This window comes from Rosa rugosa, chromosome 7 (assembly GCF_958449725.1).
Source record: "Rosa rugosa chromosome 7, drRosRugo1.1, whole genome shotgun sequence".
Lineage (NCBI taxonomy): Eukaryota > Viridiplantae > Streptophyta > Magnoliopsida > Rosales > Rosaceae > Rosa > Rosa rugosa.
Genome location: NC_084826.1, coordinates 20550367 through 20564984, shown reverse-complemented (window position 1 = coordinate 20564984; position 14618 = coordinate 20550367). Strand labels below are relative to the sequence as shown.

Below are 14618 nucleotides of genomic sequence, written 5' to 3'. Positions count from 1 at the left end.
ATATTTTCTCAAAAACATTCTGTTTTTAAATTGAAAATAAATAAATCCATGTCATTGAAATTTATGGAATGATATTGATGAAGTGTTGTATGCCACATCATTTGATACTCAATTTTGGTATAAATATTTGGTGTCTCAAGCATTTTCCAAAAAAATAACATGAGACACAGAAAAGATGCATACCCAATTTTAATTGTTGGTCTCAGAAATACGGAAATGAGAGAGCAACTGTAGAGAGAGGGTTGATTTCTTATGTACAATGACGGGCCTTTTGGGCCTACGGCGTTCCATTGTTTTTGGGCTCTTGAGCAAGTTGCAGTTTCAGTAGAAGTTGGCATTGCCTCTGATCAGAAATAGAAAATCTTGGCACTGCTTGTACAGACCGTAGGATATTTGAAAACAATCACCATATCACAAAACAGAGCAATTACCTACTTGCACTACACAATATTTCATAAATGTTAAAAACTTAAAGTCATTACATTGCAAGAACGATTACAACATAGATTACGACACCAGACAAAAAAAAAAAAAAAAAAAAAACATTATGACAAAAGAAAAAAAAAATTACATTGTAATCATGTGATCAAAATACAGAGAAAAAACGCCAGGGGAGTCTCCAGCAAAAGGAGTTGAGCTGCATGCTTGGTCTTCCTACCCATTTCAACGTCTCCAATACCTTTGATTTATGTAAGCATGCCTTCTGTGATTACCAAATCTGTGTTCCAGCTGAGGGAATGTCTTGAACAGGATGTTAAACATAGCTCTGTAATACCATTTCCTCCATCTTTTGCAAAACAAAAGCGATCCGATGGCAATCCCAAATCCACATGTAAATCCAATTTCAACACTGATGATATCCCAATCAATCTCATCTCCAGAATTCGGATTACTTGAGCTTCCATTAAACGTTGGAGGTGGCAATACGATTGCTGTATCCCATGTCAGAGGAGGCCCCCATAATCCTTTGTTACCCTCGAAGGAGGTATTTGGAAATGTTGAAAACTGAGTGCTGGTTGGGATCCTTCCCGTCAGTTGATTATATGAGACATTCAAGTGCGAAAGGAAAGTGAGAGTTGAAAGCTGCGGTGGAATTCGGCCGCTCAGGTGGTTCTGTGAGAGGTCTAAGGACTCTATGCTACTCATGTTACCAAAGGATGATGGGATTTCGCCTGTGAAAGCATTACCAGATAAGTTGAGGGCATACAATGCTTTTAGCTCTCCAATTTCCTTGGGAATTGACCCGGTAAAATTGTTGGAAGAGAAATCAATCAAGGTGAAGATAGTTAGAATCTTTATCAGATCCAACTGCAAACCTTTGATGATGGTTGTTATTGTATCTCTGTAATAAACATCCATCCCAATAGTCTCTGTTGTGTACAGGGGAGTGTACGAAAATACCAGATTACCATCATCTTCATTAGCCTTCATTTTCTGCCATGTTGCGAAAGACGTTGCCGGTATTTCACCATTCAAATGGTTGTGTGCTAAATCTATGATTTGCAGCACAGGCCATGTGCTGTTGGTCTTGGGACATCCTAGGCTACCATAAAGATTGTTGGATCTTAAAACAAGGACACGCAAGGTGGATATGGTCATCAACAGGCATGGAAAAGTATCTGTTATCTGATTGTTTCCGAGATTTAAAACCCCTAAACTTGAGCAGTTGACAAGAGATTTTGGAAACTGGCCTTGTATATTATTTCTGCTGAGATCAAGAGTTTGTAGCTTACAATGCTCAAGATAATTATCAGGAATAGAGCCAGTGAGGTTGTTTGTCCTTAAATCAAGGACTGAAAGCGAAATTTGAGTCAAGCATTGCGGAATTATACCACTCAAAGAATTATAGGACAGATCTAGAACCATACCACTTGTATTGCAGATTGATCTTGGAATGGTTCCATGCAAGTTATTGCTTGACAGAGAGAGGAAATTAGTTTGAGAGATGAAACTGCCAATGTCAGTCGGTAGACTAGAGCTAAAATTATTCCTCGAGTAATCCAGAAAATGGGCAAATGGTAGGAATAATGGGATTTGTCCCTGAAGCTGGTTTGAATGAAGATCAAGTGACGTCACAACAGTAGAAGAATTAGCCTTAGGTAAAGGAGCTTCTAGAGTTTCCAAGGAGTTACAAGAAAGATTCAGTTCTTGAAGAGAATTGAGCCTCCAAATCCAATTGGGTATCTGGCCTTGAATTTGGTTGTTTGAAAGGTCCAAGTAATTTAATGTGGACTGATTTCTCAAGAAGTCTGGGAATGTTCTCAACTTGTTAGAAGCTAAACCCAAGTGGCCAATCTGAAGGAAGGCATATGAGGAGTGGATACCCTGAATCTTGTTGGAATTAAGGTCAAGAGTAAATAAAGTAAAAGTAGAATTAGGAAGAAGAGGCTCTAGATTTACAATGGAGTTATAAGAGAGATTTAGGAGTCCAAGAGATTTGAGCCTCCAAATCCAATTAGGTATCTGACCTTGAATCTGGTTTCCCGAAAGGTCTAATTTCCAAAGTCTGGATTGATTTTTTAAGAAATCTGGGACTCCTACCAACTTGTTAGAAGCCAATAGCAAGTTCTCAATCTGAAGGAAGGGGGAAATGGTACCATTATAATCAAACAACAAGCTATTGTGGGAAAGATCAAGAAATGAAAGAGTTCTAGGCTGCTGAGGGCCACTGAAAGGGAAGCCACTGAAGTTGTTTGAAGCAAGATCAAGATACATAAGCCCTTTAAGATTAAAAATAGATGTTGGTATTTCTCCTTCCAAATTGTTGTTTCCCAAAAGAAGGTTCCGAAGTAACTGTGAAGAGGTATTGAAAAATTCAGGGACTTGACCAGAGAAATGATTATTAGAAAGTGCTAATGCAACCAGCAAGGGAGGAGAAACAATAGATGATGGAATACTCCCATAGAGTAGATTGTTGCTGAAGTCAAGGCTTTCCAGATTAACAAGGGCTTCCCAGTGAATAGGACTGATAGGACTATTGAAACTGTTCCATGACACGTCCAGGTCAACCAATTGGGTAAGGTTCTCAATTGACATGGGGAGGGATCCAGTGAAATTGCAATGTGAAAGAGAGATGGCTGAAAGTTTTGTCCTATTCTTTGGAAACTCTGGAAAGGAACCACCAAGTTCCGGATTACTAGAAATATCAATGGTTTGTAGGGAAGGAATAAGAAAGACCTCTTTGGGAAATATTCCCAGCAAGTTACAACCAAAGAGACTCAAGGAAGTCAAGTTTGAAAAATTGGCAAAGGATCTTGGAACCGGAGCATAGAACGAGTTATTTCCCAAGTCAATCTCATACAGAGATTGGAGCTTTGCAAGGGAGTCACATATAGGGCCTGAAAGACCACAAAAAGACAAGCTCAACACCCTCAGATTTGGCAGTGAAGATGATATGGCTTCGCACCAGTCACTCCCCTGTCCTGATATCTCTACTGAATCAAGATATAACTCTGTAAGCTCTGTGAGGTTCTGAATTAGCATGCTTAAATTTGGGTTTTCAAGTTTTAACGAAACCCCATCATAGTTATTTCTAGAGAGATCAAGACTTACCAACCTTGTCAAGCGTGAAATCTCAATGGGAATTTGCCCGGAATAGAAACCACTGGCTAAATTTAGATACCTCAGATTTGTAAGCTCTCCAATTGCAGATGGAATTTGAGAGCCATTGAAGACATTATTGGCCAAATTGAGGCTCTCAAGATGTTGAAGTTGGAAGAGACTGCTGGAATTGTCAATTCTGCATGAAACAAACTCGCTGCTGAGGTCAAGTCCGACAACATACCCATTAGTGCTGCAAGTTACACCGACCCAAGAGCAGCAATCAGTACTTGAATTCCATGTGATAAGCCTGGGGGAAGGAGGATCAATTACGTATACAAGACTTTTCTTGAAATGGAGTAGTGATAGTTGCTGTTCTACAATACAATTGCTGTGAACTGCAGGGATGAGTTTGGTAATACAGGTAGTAATTAAAAAAAGGAAGAAATGGAGGAACAAAGTTGTCATTCTTAGAGCAACTTAATTTTTAGACACATATATATATGCATGCACAGATAGATGCAACAAGGAGGGAAATTGGTAAGATTGGGGGTAATGGTTGTGGTGGCTTTAAAGGTGGAATTGAAAACAGCATGCCTCCCTGAGAACTATGCGTGGCTTGACCTTCAAGTCAAGTCTTCTCATATGCATCTGTAATTACCAGGAATAAAAAACAAAGAATAAAAGTCTTAAAAAGAGATGGATATTAAATATTATCCCTACATACTTCTGGAATGGAAGAAGCCAATAATTCAGCAGAACGGAGTTTTGGTATTTGCAGAAAGCACTAGGAAATTGGTTAGTTGTTTCTTTAATAGTACTTGAGAATCAACAAGTCAATGCATCTAAAATGGAACTGGTGAGATTTGTAGTCGGCTTGAATAAAGTATAATAAGAGTTTACTGAAAAGGCCTGCAAATTGAGGTGCAATTGTCACAGGAATTGGTAGTGGTTTAAAGCCTGCATAAGATTTCAAACAAGCAGACAAAAGGGAAAAAAAAAAAAAAAAAACCATAACAATAAGCAAAACAAACCAGTAGATCAAATTCCAAATTAAGCCAAAAACAAGTAGACCAAACAAAAGAAAGAAACAAGAACGTAACCTGTTCAATTCAATGTTAATCAGAAAAATTATGCGATCAGCGATCTTGTATTATAGTTTGTGTATATATTGTGTGTGAACTCATCGTCTACAATTAAAAACTGAATGAATAATAAATGGTGAACTAATCAAAATTTCATGATACGAACAAGACCAATATTATAAGAAATGCAAAAGGACTCTTTCTTTACCCATATGATGATTTCATTGCGGCCGGGAAGCTTTGACCGAGTAGAGTAGTATTGAAAGCAACAGCATCAAGTAGTTTCTCCCTTACAAACACCACTACAGATTCCGACTTGACACAGATCGCAATAGACGTTGAAGCTTTCTTTTTTGGTTTTTTTAGACGTTGAAGCTTTGAAGTAGGGGTAAAGCTATGGTATGTTAACATTTCTCATACATCAACTATTTTTACCACTTTAATGGCACGTTTACTTACTTGGAATGGAAAATAATCATGAATCGGAGACAAGTGGAATGGGAGAAGAAAGGAATCGGTATTGATTCCGGAGGAATGATTCCTAAACCCATCTCCCCCCTTCGTAATCGAATTCCTGAGTATTCAGGAATCGATTCCTGATAAGGAGGTGGGACCTACATCCATTCCGATTCCTTCATGTGTTAGTAAACGCATGAATTCTTTTACCCGGAATCATTCCGATTCCTTTATGTGTTAGTAAACGCAGGAATGTTTTTACCCCGTAATCATTCCCTTTCCTTCCAAGTAAGTAAACGTGCCCTAAGGACTCATGTTACCACTTTGAGGACTAATATTACTATTTTGAGGACTCATATGGTAAACTAAGAAAATTTACCACTTTAAGGACTCATGTTACCACTTTGAGGACTAATATTACTATTTTGAGGACTCTTGTGGTAACTAAGAAAATTTACCACTTTAAGGACTCATGTTACAACTTTGAGGACTAATATTACTAGTTTGAGGACTCAAATTACCACTTTTAAGGCAATTGTATGCATGTCATACGTTAACATTTTGTAGAATTTTCCTTGAAGTAGAGGTTGCCTGGCTGAATTTTTTTTTTTAATTAATGAAGAGGATTAGGGGATATTAGTCTCTCGGTAGTGGTATTGGCGAGAGACGCCTACTCTTTCCTAAAGGGAAAGGACCACTACATCTGGAAACCCACCGCCCGTCCCTATTTCTTAATATTTTATTAAAAATAAAGGGTAGTGAAATCCACACTCTCTATTTTACAATCCAAACTTCTTCTTTCTCTTTTTGATTGAAATTCTTATAAAAGAACAAACTAAGTTACTAAAGACAAACTAAGTTCCAAGAAAAATGCCCAGAAAGAGGTTTTTCTCATGATCAATTATTTTGATAGCCGCAATTGTAGCAATTTTTGTTTTCTTCATAGTTTTTTTGTGGTGTATTTGAGAATGAATGAGTCAATGCATTCAAAGCAATAATAGACGTCTCAGTCGGGAGAAATTGCCTCAGTTTGGTGTATTTGTGGCGTATTCGGAAGACTTGTTGTGATTGTCTCAATCTGGCCGGCAGTTATGTATAGCTGGAAATGGAGAAATTGCCTCCATGACTTTGAAGTTTCTTCCTTGGAAATTATTATTGCACAGAAAATGGGCAATTCAGGACGTGGGAATAGGTGGGAATGTGGGGAAGGCTGGAATGAGTCCTGATAATAAGTGTCCATGAATTTCGGGGTTTCGAGAAGGATTAGTTCCAAAGCTGGAAGATTTCTGTGCCTGAAGAAAAAAAAAATGCAAAGCTTATAATTTAATGTTATACAGAGATGCAAGTGCTGCTAAAAATGTTTGCTGCATGTGTGAGAGAGCATGACCAAGTTCAGCTCTACTGTTCTATTTCTGAAAATGACCATGAGCAGTCGTTTTAATTTTTTAGCCTCTAATTTGATACAATGAATGTTATATTTGCTCTCGGTGCTACCATCTACAATCACTCTCACCGTTCTTATAGCTTTAGACAGCAACAAACATGAGGATAAATCTTCTGCGTGTTATTAACCAAAAGTTAACAACAGATCTGTGTGATTTCAATCGCCCACATTACCATACTGTTTTAATTCCATTGTAGAAACATTTCAGTTTACCATCTCTGACAATGGAAATTATGAATCACACGCTTTCAACTCTAAGCAACCTTTTTGGAAACATTGTAGATTGGCTTTTCAATTATGATAACAGTGCCCATTCTTAGATAGATAATCACTAGGTAGAATTATCACATTACTTTGAGAAATTATCACATTCCTTCTGAACGGTAATACTTCATCTAATTTCCAGACACATGAGTAGCATATGGAGTACATGTCACCGAGTTTTACAGATCATCCACAAGCAAAAAACAATTGTAATCAGGATTGATAAAATTTTCTTGTAAAAAGTAGAAGCAACAGGACATTACCTTGAACATAACAGAGCAGAAAGGTAAAGTGCAACATGTAACACCAATACTTATGTCCACAGTAACCCACTAGTCATGCAACTCAAATGTTCTGGAGAATCAAGACTCGGTAAAGCCTTCACAAAAGAGTTCGCCTGAATCAATCATAGATACAATACTACGATACAATTTATAGACTACCACCACGTAGTGCAAGCACTAGATGAAAGACAGAGCCACCCTCAATGTTGTAGTCTTTAGCAGTTTTGTCATCTCCAAGCTGCTTGCCAGCATAAATCAGCCTGCAGAGATTTAAAACTCATTAGTGCTGATCTCTTGAAAATTGGCCAGTACCATAAACACGTGAAGCTATCAACTAAGACAAGAATAATAAAGCAGCAATCATGCTGCTTATTAAGATTTTATCCTAGCAGGTCTTCTTAAGTAATTAATATCAAATGCAAGTGAGATCCCAAAACAGTTGTCAAGTTATTGTGCATATACATCAATTATATGGTAACCAAGATATGGAGCACCTAATAGTCCCAAACAGGAAGTGAAACAAAGTCAACCACAACTCGACCAACCTTCAGTGTTCAAGATAATCTTGGCCACTGAACAGATCTAGTTCTGCGGAAAACCACGAGAGCCTTTCTGAAGTAAAGAATGAGCCAATGTTGATACAACTTCCTATAGTGGTGAAAAACAACCAAACACTAACCAATGCATTGCTCACTGCCACATTTGCAACCAAATCTCTGGAACAGATCAATGACATTTCTTCTTTTTCAATTCATAGAAACTCAATAGGCAGCAAAGCATAAACAATGTTATATTTCCATGGATGATATAAGGCATGAAAAATAACTAAACTAAGAGTTCAGTTTAAAAACGTTTAATGCATACTGAAGCTAGATAAAAGTAAAAAAACCAGACATAACTCAAATTCAAGTAACTTGTTACTTTACATAGATTGAATATGAGAAGAAAGAGAAACAAGTACCTTTGTTGCACCGGAGGAATTCCCTCTTTCTCCTCAACCTTTTCCTTCATTCGGTCAATGGTGTCAGTCGGTTCAATATCAATCTCAATTTCTTTCCCGGTAAGAGCATTCACCTTAATCATAGTTCCTCCCCTCAGCCTCAAAACCAGGTGAAGAGTTGACTCCTTTTGGATGTTATAATCTGCAAGAGTTCTGCCTTCTTCCAATTGCTTACCGGCAAAAATCAATCTCTGCTGATCAGGAGGGATGCCTTCCTTATCCTGAAAACAAGGGTATATTACATGGCTGCATATAAAGGAAAATGTAAATTAAGGATAATTTTAAGGAAACAGCAGATATCAGAGAGGCCAAAAACCATGTTTGATCATAAAATTTCACATTATACATCTACTGCTTTCATCATGATACTTAGTTCTTTGATAACACTAAGCTTTTTTGCCATCATGTATATCAATCAGTTCACTGTTCTGAGTTGCTACTACACAAACCTGATCATTAATCAAATACTTGTACAGCAACCGAATTGCTGAACAATGTGAAACACTATGTGCACCAATTGGACAGCACACACAGAAAACTAATGACATAAAGGTTTAACCATACAATTAGAAATGAAAAATCAACGATAACTCTTTAAGCCATGGGAAAGGGAAAATCATTGATTGACAATCTAGTCTATATCCCTTCAATCTGCAAAAGGCCCAATTTCTGTTTTTATTTCAGAGATTTCCTTTAACAATAACAATAAACCTGAACAATCAAATACACAGGCCAGTAGCTAAATTCAGAAACCCTAAACCTAGCTATCAAATTCTTCCAAGACCAACTTCTCTTCACAACACCCAGAAATCATTCAGTCCCGGAGAAAAACACACCCACGGAAAAAATAATAATAAAATAAAAACAAAGACTGAGATAACTACAAACCCATCTGATAAAAAAAACTGAAAACGGCATCTTATAAAACGGCCTTTCTCAAACTTACAAAGCAATGGTGACTTACCTTGAATCAATGGCTAGCATTCTTGCAAGCTGATTCCTTGGTTTCCAGGATTAGAAAGTTGAACTTGTGTCACAGGAAAAAACCTACACAAACATTTATAAGTGTGATAAGAAAAAGAAGCAGAGACGCAAGAAAATGAGATTAATCGGTAAGCGCGCATGTGGTTAGGTCCATTTGCATATAATCGGGACACTGCAAATGCTAATATTTTAAGTTCATGAAAAAGTAACTATACAAAAATTGAACAAAGCAAGAAAATGCATATATACCTGTGCATTTCGTTGCAGAAAGAGAGAACCAGTTATCAATTTCTCCTGAAATGTCAAGAATCACATATCGGATCATCACTGTTTCTAATTCCACTAAAATCAGAACTAAAACGAGAACGGGGAGAGAGAAGGAGGTGAACCTTGCCAAAAACAATGTCGTGGGAGTTGGGGAAGCGGATGTGACCGTTTAGGACCTGAAGAATGGCGGTGCCACGGAGGAGGCACTTGGAGAGGTAGTGAGAGCTGCTGGAGGTGGGAGGACGAGGATGATCTGGAGTTGGCGGAGGAGCACTCTTCCTCGGAGACCGCCATTGACGATGACTGTCTAAGGGGCTTTGATCATTGAGTAAGAACATACATACATATAAAACTAGAAGAAACACCAACGTACAAACTTGTAGTTCCTAACTTCCTATTCGTTTCTTGCAGAGAATTATCTCAAATAATAATTCTAACTAAACCAGACAAAACTACTATAGCAATCCCCGCAAGTAGTGAAGAAATTCATACATTCTCCAGAAGTTCCTTATTTCTGGTAATCATAGTTTGGCCATCAATACCTGATCTATCAACACGACAACAGCTAGTATGGATGCATGCATTCCCAAAGGCTAGAAAAAATAGGTTAATAAGTTGGAGATGTGGATGAACATTTCCTAAAGGTTGCTACTTCTCTTGCCTTTACATTCATTAGTTCCTGCCAAGAATTTTCTATATATGTAACATATTTGAATACCTCTCAGCCTCGTAACACAAGTGAAGATTCCCAACGTAGTATCTGTGTCCTATCTTACCAGAGAAGAGTCTTATTAACATTTTTATTAAAAATACTAATTACCTAATTCCACTGACCCTAAGGAGAAACTGCTATATAGGTGATTGAATCAAGATATTCAAATCAATTCCTACGTATCAAAGGTAGGTTTTCCACAGGACACAAACACTAAACCAGTGTGAACTACTTGTCCACTGCATGTACACTAAGCTTTTGTCTTAATAAAGATTCTTTCTTCTTAAACAAAACAATAACAAAAAGCAAATAAAGAAAGAAAGAAAGAAAGAAGAGAACGGTTGAACTAGCCTGGAGGTAGACATACCAATATTTGGGCCTTTTGGGTACAGTTGACGCACTCCCTGTTCTTCCAAGCTTGGAAGCACGTCATCCGTCTATATAAAATAAACATGAAACTTTGTTAGGAATAAATTATAAGGAAATAATGGAGATCAAATCAGACATTGATAACGTTAATACACTAATCTAGAATAATAAGCTTATTTTGTTTAAGGATAATCCAAAACTCAATAGTCAAAAATCAAAACCTTGCATCCCTGGATTAAGGAACTAAATGACGCATTACATTTTCCAGACGATAATTAAACAATATAATTAGTTATGACAATACTTATGATATCCAAAGATTAAGCAACAAAGCAACTTTCAGATATCAAATTTACAATCTGTATATAAATGTGGAGTAGAAGGTAAAGAATAGGAAAAGCTTACGGTGTAATTAGCACCATAGCAGACGTATGTCCCTTCAATTGGAGGCGACGGCTCAGGAGCAGATTTGGGATCTTCCAAGTAATCTTTGTATAGCTTATAATACGGTGGTGGAGGTGGGTAGGTCGCTGTAGCCATTTCAAGCACCTTGTTGCCAAACCTAACATCAACCAAAAGGAATAAAACATTAAGTTAAACTTCAATGGACGGAGACGAAAATTGTACATGACAAAAGTTACCGACATCGAACAAGAAATTTCACCTAAAACTCACAAAACCCTAAAAGTGAGAATTTCGTCATTGTTTAAGCTAACTAATAACCAGGAGTCCATGAAACTGTAAATCCACATTTGGTTACTGAGAAAGCAAAAATAATAAAACAAATAGATTATTTTTTGGGTTCTTGACCCAAAGCACCAAAATCAGCTAAAATTATCCCACTTACCCCAGTAACAAATTTTCATTCCCACTTACCCAATGTAAAGCCAAATGACAATTTTGTCCTTAACCAAAATAAATAAACCCCTTCATATCTCCTTCAAATCTCTCTCTCCCCCCTTCCTCTCATCCTTCTCCGATTTGTCCGACCTTTTTAGCTTCGCCGGAGCAACTCTCGAAATTTTTCGACTTCGTCCTTTGGATAGCTTTCAGAAACTTCAAACCCGATTTTGATTCCTCAGCACTGTCTCTCTCCTCTCTCTCTCCACCGCGCCGTAGTCGAGGCTCGGCGCCGTCTCTCTTTCTCTCTCCTCTATCTCTCCCCTCCGCGCCGTCGTCGAGGTTCGGTTTCCAAATTTGTCATGTCCTTGGAGACGAAAGACCTGCAAGAGAGATAAGATCGGAGAAGTCCTCGTCGGAGGAGAGATTCTGAGCACACTCATGTTGCTCTTCTCCTTAGATCTTTAATATTGGTTTGTCAGGAACGACCACGCGTCGATTCCAAAGTCATGATTTTTTTGCTAGTGTGTTGTCCTGCTCTTCTTCTTTAATCTCTAATAATATGTACATTGCCTAGTGTTGATGGTGCTCATATCAGTCACTAGAGGCCAAAAGATCTGTCAGTGTGTAAGATGCTTCTTTGTTTTTCTTGGTTACAAGTGTTTGCTATTGCTTTTGATGCTAGTCTATATATATTGGGACCTCGCAGACTTGGCAATTAAAACAAAGCCAACAGACCACCAAGTGACCAGCTTTTGGTTACAAGTGTGTGGGTTGCTTCTTTCTATCTTTCTTTTTCTTTAGATTGATTCATAATATAAAAATATAAAACGTAGAGGAGCCTTGCCGCCTTGGTTAGTTGGTTGTGCTATCCATTTTGGCTTAAATAGATAATGTATATTTTAATTAAACATCATGTGTTCAAGAAAGTCAAGTTTGGTGATATTGATATTTGACCATCAAGATATATTTTTTGGGGTTTTGACCATTTATCTTAGAAAATATGAGGGCAATAGACATCTGTTAAAGCGTCTATTGGGGGGTAATAGACATCTATTGGGGGGCAATAGACGTTTTGAATTGATGTAATCTCCTCGTTTTTTTTTTTAATCAAAGTTTTATTTGTGTAGTTTTAGGAAGATTAATTACCATTTCGGTAATCTAAACGTCTATTGAGGGGCAATAGACGTCTACTGGGGGGCAATACATGGTTGATAGTCGTCTATTGGGGGGCAATACATGGCTGATAGTCGTCTATTGGGGGCCAATAGACGTCTATTAGGGGGCAATAGACTATTGGGGCAATAGACGTCTATTGGGGGGCAATAGACGTCTATTGCCCCTCTATTAGGGGGCAATAAATGTCTATTGGGGGAAAAAAAACTTTCCGGTAAGATTTTCAGCAAATTCCGGTGGGCGGCAGCCGGTGACCGGAATCCGGCGACCGGTGACCGGATTCCGGGGAAAGTTGGCCGGATTCCGGCGGCCGGTGACCAGATTCCGGCGGCCGGTGACGGGCTCCGGCGAAGTCTCCTATGGTTTCTCTCTCTTCCATTTTCTCTCTCTCTCTCTCTAAGTAACAAAGGGGTGAGGGGTAAAATGGTATTAAAAAAAAATTAAAAACAAAAAAAAAATCTTAATGGGGTATTAGGGAACACTCCCTTAGAGTGTATTGGGTAAGAGAGAATTAAAAAAACTTAATGGGGTAAGTGGGAAAAAAATCCCTAGAAATGGGGTAAATGGACAAAACCCCTTATTTTTAGAACAGCAAATTACTTGTGTTTGTTCTTTAAGAACACATAGAAAAGAAAACGGAAAACTGAAATTTCAAAACTCTGTAGTTTTGATTTCTCAGGACCTGAATAAACCATCACACTGTATCAATAATTTTCAAAATTACGCTGTTTGTTCAAGTAGCATATCTATCTTGACAAGCAAAACCACCGCTTTGACCCCAAAAAATAAAAAAAAAATGAAAGCCACCAAATTGCCACATTGGAGCTTGTTCTTCTCTATTCTCATTCTCGGTATTAGCAGCTGCACTAGGAGCGGCATTAACAGTGGCACTAAATCTGGCCGGACAAGAACAAACATCACTCATCAATTCTTGATCTAACTAATTCAATTTTCAAATACATTGAATATTGAATGGCCAGGAAATCACATACCCAATCAGAAATACCAAACCCAACCTAGGAAATTTGAAGTAAGAGAGAGATAGGCAATTAGCTTCAGATTTCTTAGCCCTCATAATTCCGCAATCACAAGAAATTGAGGCAATTTGAACTTTGAAGGGCCAAGTTATGGAAACAAAAGCCAGAAAACAAATTGCAGAAACCAACTCAAAAACAAAATTGAAACAAACATGAGAGAGAGAGGAACATGGTTTGTACCTGTTTTGTACAACGACGGGCCTTTTGGGCCTCCTGCTTTCGGGCGGTTTTGGGCTCTTGAGCAAGTTGCAGTTTCACTAGAAGTTCGCATTTCCTCTGATCAGAAATAGAAAATCTTGGCACCAAGTCACTAACCTTGTAACAGATAGTAGGATATTTGAAAACAGTTACCATATCACAAAACAGAGCAATTACATGCTCACACTACACAATATTTCGTAAATGTTAAAAACGTAAAGTGATTACATGGCAAGAACGATTACAACATAGAGTACGACACCAGATCAAAAAAAAAAAAAAAAAAAAAAACCTTACGACAAAAGAAAAAAACAATTACATTATTTATGATAAAAATACAGAGAAAAAACACCAGGAGAGTCTCCGGCATAATGGAGTTGAGCTGCATGCTTGGTTTGCCTAACCATTTAAACGTCTCCAATACTTTTGATTTATGTAAACATGCCTTCTGTGATTACCAAATCTGTGTTCCAGCTGAGGGAATATCTTGAACAGGATGTTAAACATAGCTCTGTAATACCATTTCCTCCATCTCTTGCAAAACAAAAGTGATCCGACGGCAATTCCAAACCCACATGTAAATCCAATTTCAGCACTGATAATATTCCAATCAATCTCATCTCCAGAATTCGGATTACTTGAGCTTCCATTAAACTTTGGAGGTGGCAATACGATTGCTGTATCCCATGTCAGAGGAGGCCCCCATAATCCTTTGTTACCCTCGAAGGAGGTATTTGGAAATGTTGAAAATTGAGTGCCGGTTGGGATCCTTCCCGTCAGTTGATTATATGAGACATCCAAGGACGAAAGGAAGGTGAGAGTTGCAAGCTGCGGTGGAATTTGGCCGCTCAGGTGGTTCTGTGAGAGGTCTAAGGACTGCAATTTCCGCATCTTACCAAATGATGATGGGATGTTTCCGGTGAAAGTATTACCGGATAAATTGAGGAAATATAGTGATTTCA

The 14618-nt window shown here is 38.0% G+C and overlaps 2 protein-coding genes across 8 annotated transcripts; both read right to left on the bottom strand.

The window, feature by feature from the left end:
- Positions 1-471: 471 nt before the first annotated feature.
- On the bottom strand, positions 472-5004 carry LOC133720572 (receptor-like protein 38). Of its 4 annotated transcripts, none has more exons than XM_062146945.1 (2): positions 4834-5004; positions 472-3850 (listed from the first exon to the last, which is right to left on the bottom strand). In XM_062146945.1, exons 1-2 carry the CDS (start codon positions 4848-4850, stop codon positions 664-666), a joined length of 3204 nt encoding a protein of 1067 aa, XP_062002929.1. In that variant the 5' UTR covers positions 4851-5004; the 3' UTR covers positions 472-663. The 4 variants fall into 4 exon arrangements, with proteins under 4 accessions (XP_062002929.1, XP_062002930.1, XP_062002928.1 ...); XM_062146946.1 differs by having other exon boundaries at positions 472-3793; XM_062146944.1 differs by having other exon boundaries at positions 473-3938; positions 4834-4999.
- Positions 5005-6982: 1978 nt separating this feature from the next.
- Positions 6983-13936, bottom strand: LOC133720582 (uncharacterized). Of its 4 annotated transcripts, none has more exons than XM_062146975.1 (6): positions 13639-13777; positions 10811-10967; positions 10404-10473; positions 9447-9631; positions 8035-8294; positions 6983-7333 (listed from the first exon to the last, which is right to left on the bottom strand). In XM_062146975.1, the coding sequence occupies exons 2-6, from the start codon at positions 10943-10945 to the stop codon at positions 7222-7224; spliced, it is 762 nt and encodes a 253-aa protein (XP_062002959.1). In that variant the 5' UTR covers positions 10946-10967; positions 13639-13777; the 3' UTR covers positions 6983-7221. The 4 variants fall into 4 exon arrangements, with proteins under 4 accessions (XP_062002959.1, XP_062002957.1, XP_062002960.1 ...); XM_062146973.1 differs by lacking the exon at positions 13639-13777 and adding an exon at positions 13414-13597; XM_062146976.1 differs by lacking the exon at positions 13639-13777 and adding an exon at positions 11070-11203.
- Between the last annotated feature and the right edge of the window lie 682 nt (positions 13937-14618).

What these genes read in the sequence shown, in the direction of transcription:
- LOC133720572 (XM_062146943.1), bottom strand. Translation starts at nt 4,008, where the DNA reads ATGACAACTTTGTTCCTCCATTTCTTCCTTTTTTTAATTACTACCTGT.
- LOC133720582 (XM_062146973.1), bottom strand. Translation starts at nt 13,496, where the DNA reads ATGAGGGCTAAGAAATCTGAAGCTAATTGCCTATCTCTCTCTTACTTC. An exon ending in CCCAAAAGGCCCAAATATTG is followed by an intron (nt 9,632 to 10,403) that starts GTATGTCTACCT and finishes AAAGCCCCTTAG; the next exon opens with ACAGTCATCGTCAATGGCGG. An exon ending in ATTCCTCCGGTGCAACAAAG is followed by an intron (nt 7,334 to 8,034) that starts GTACTTGTTTCT and finishes AAATCTCTGCAG; the next exon opens with GCTGATTTATGCTGGCAAGC.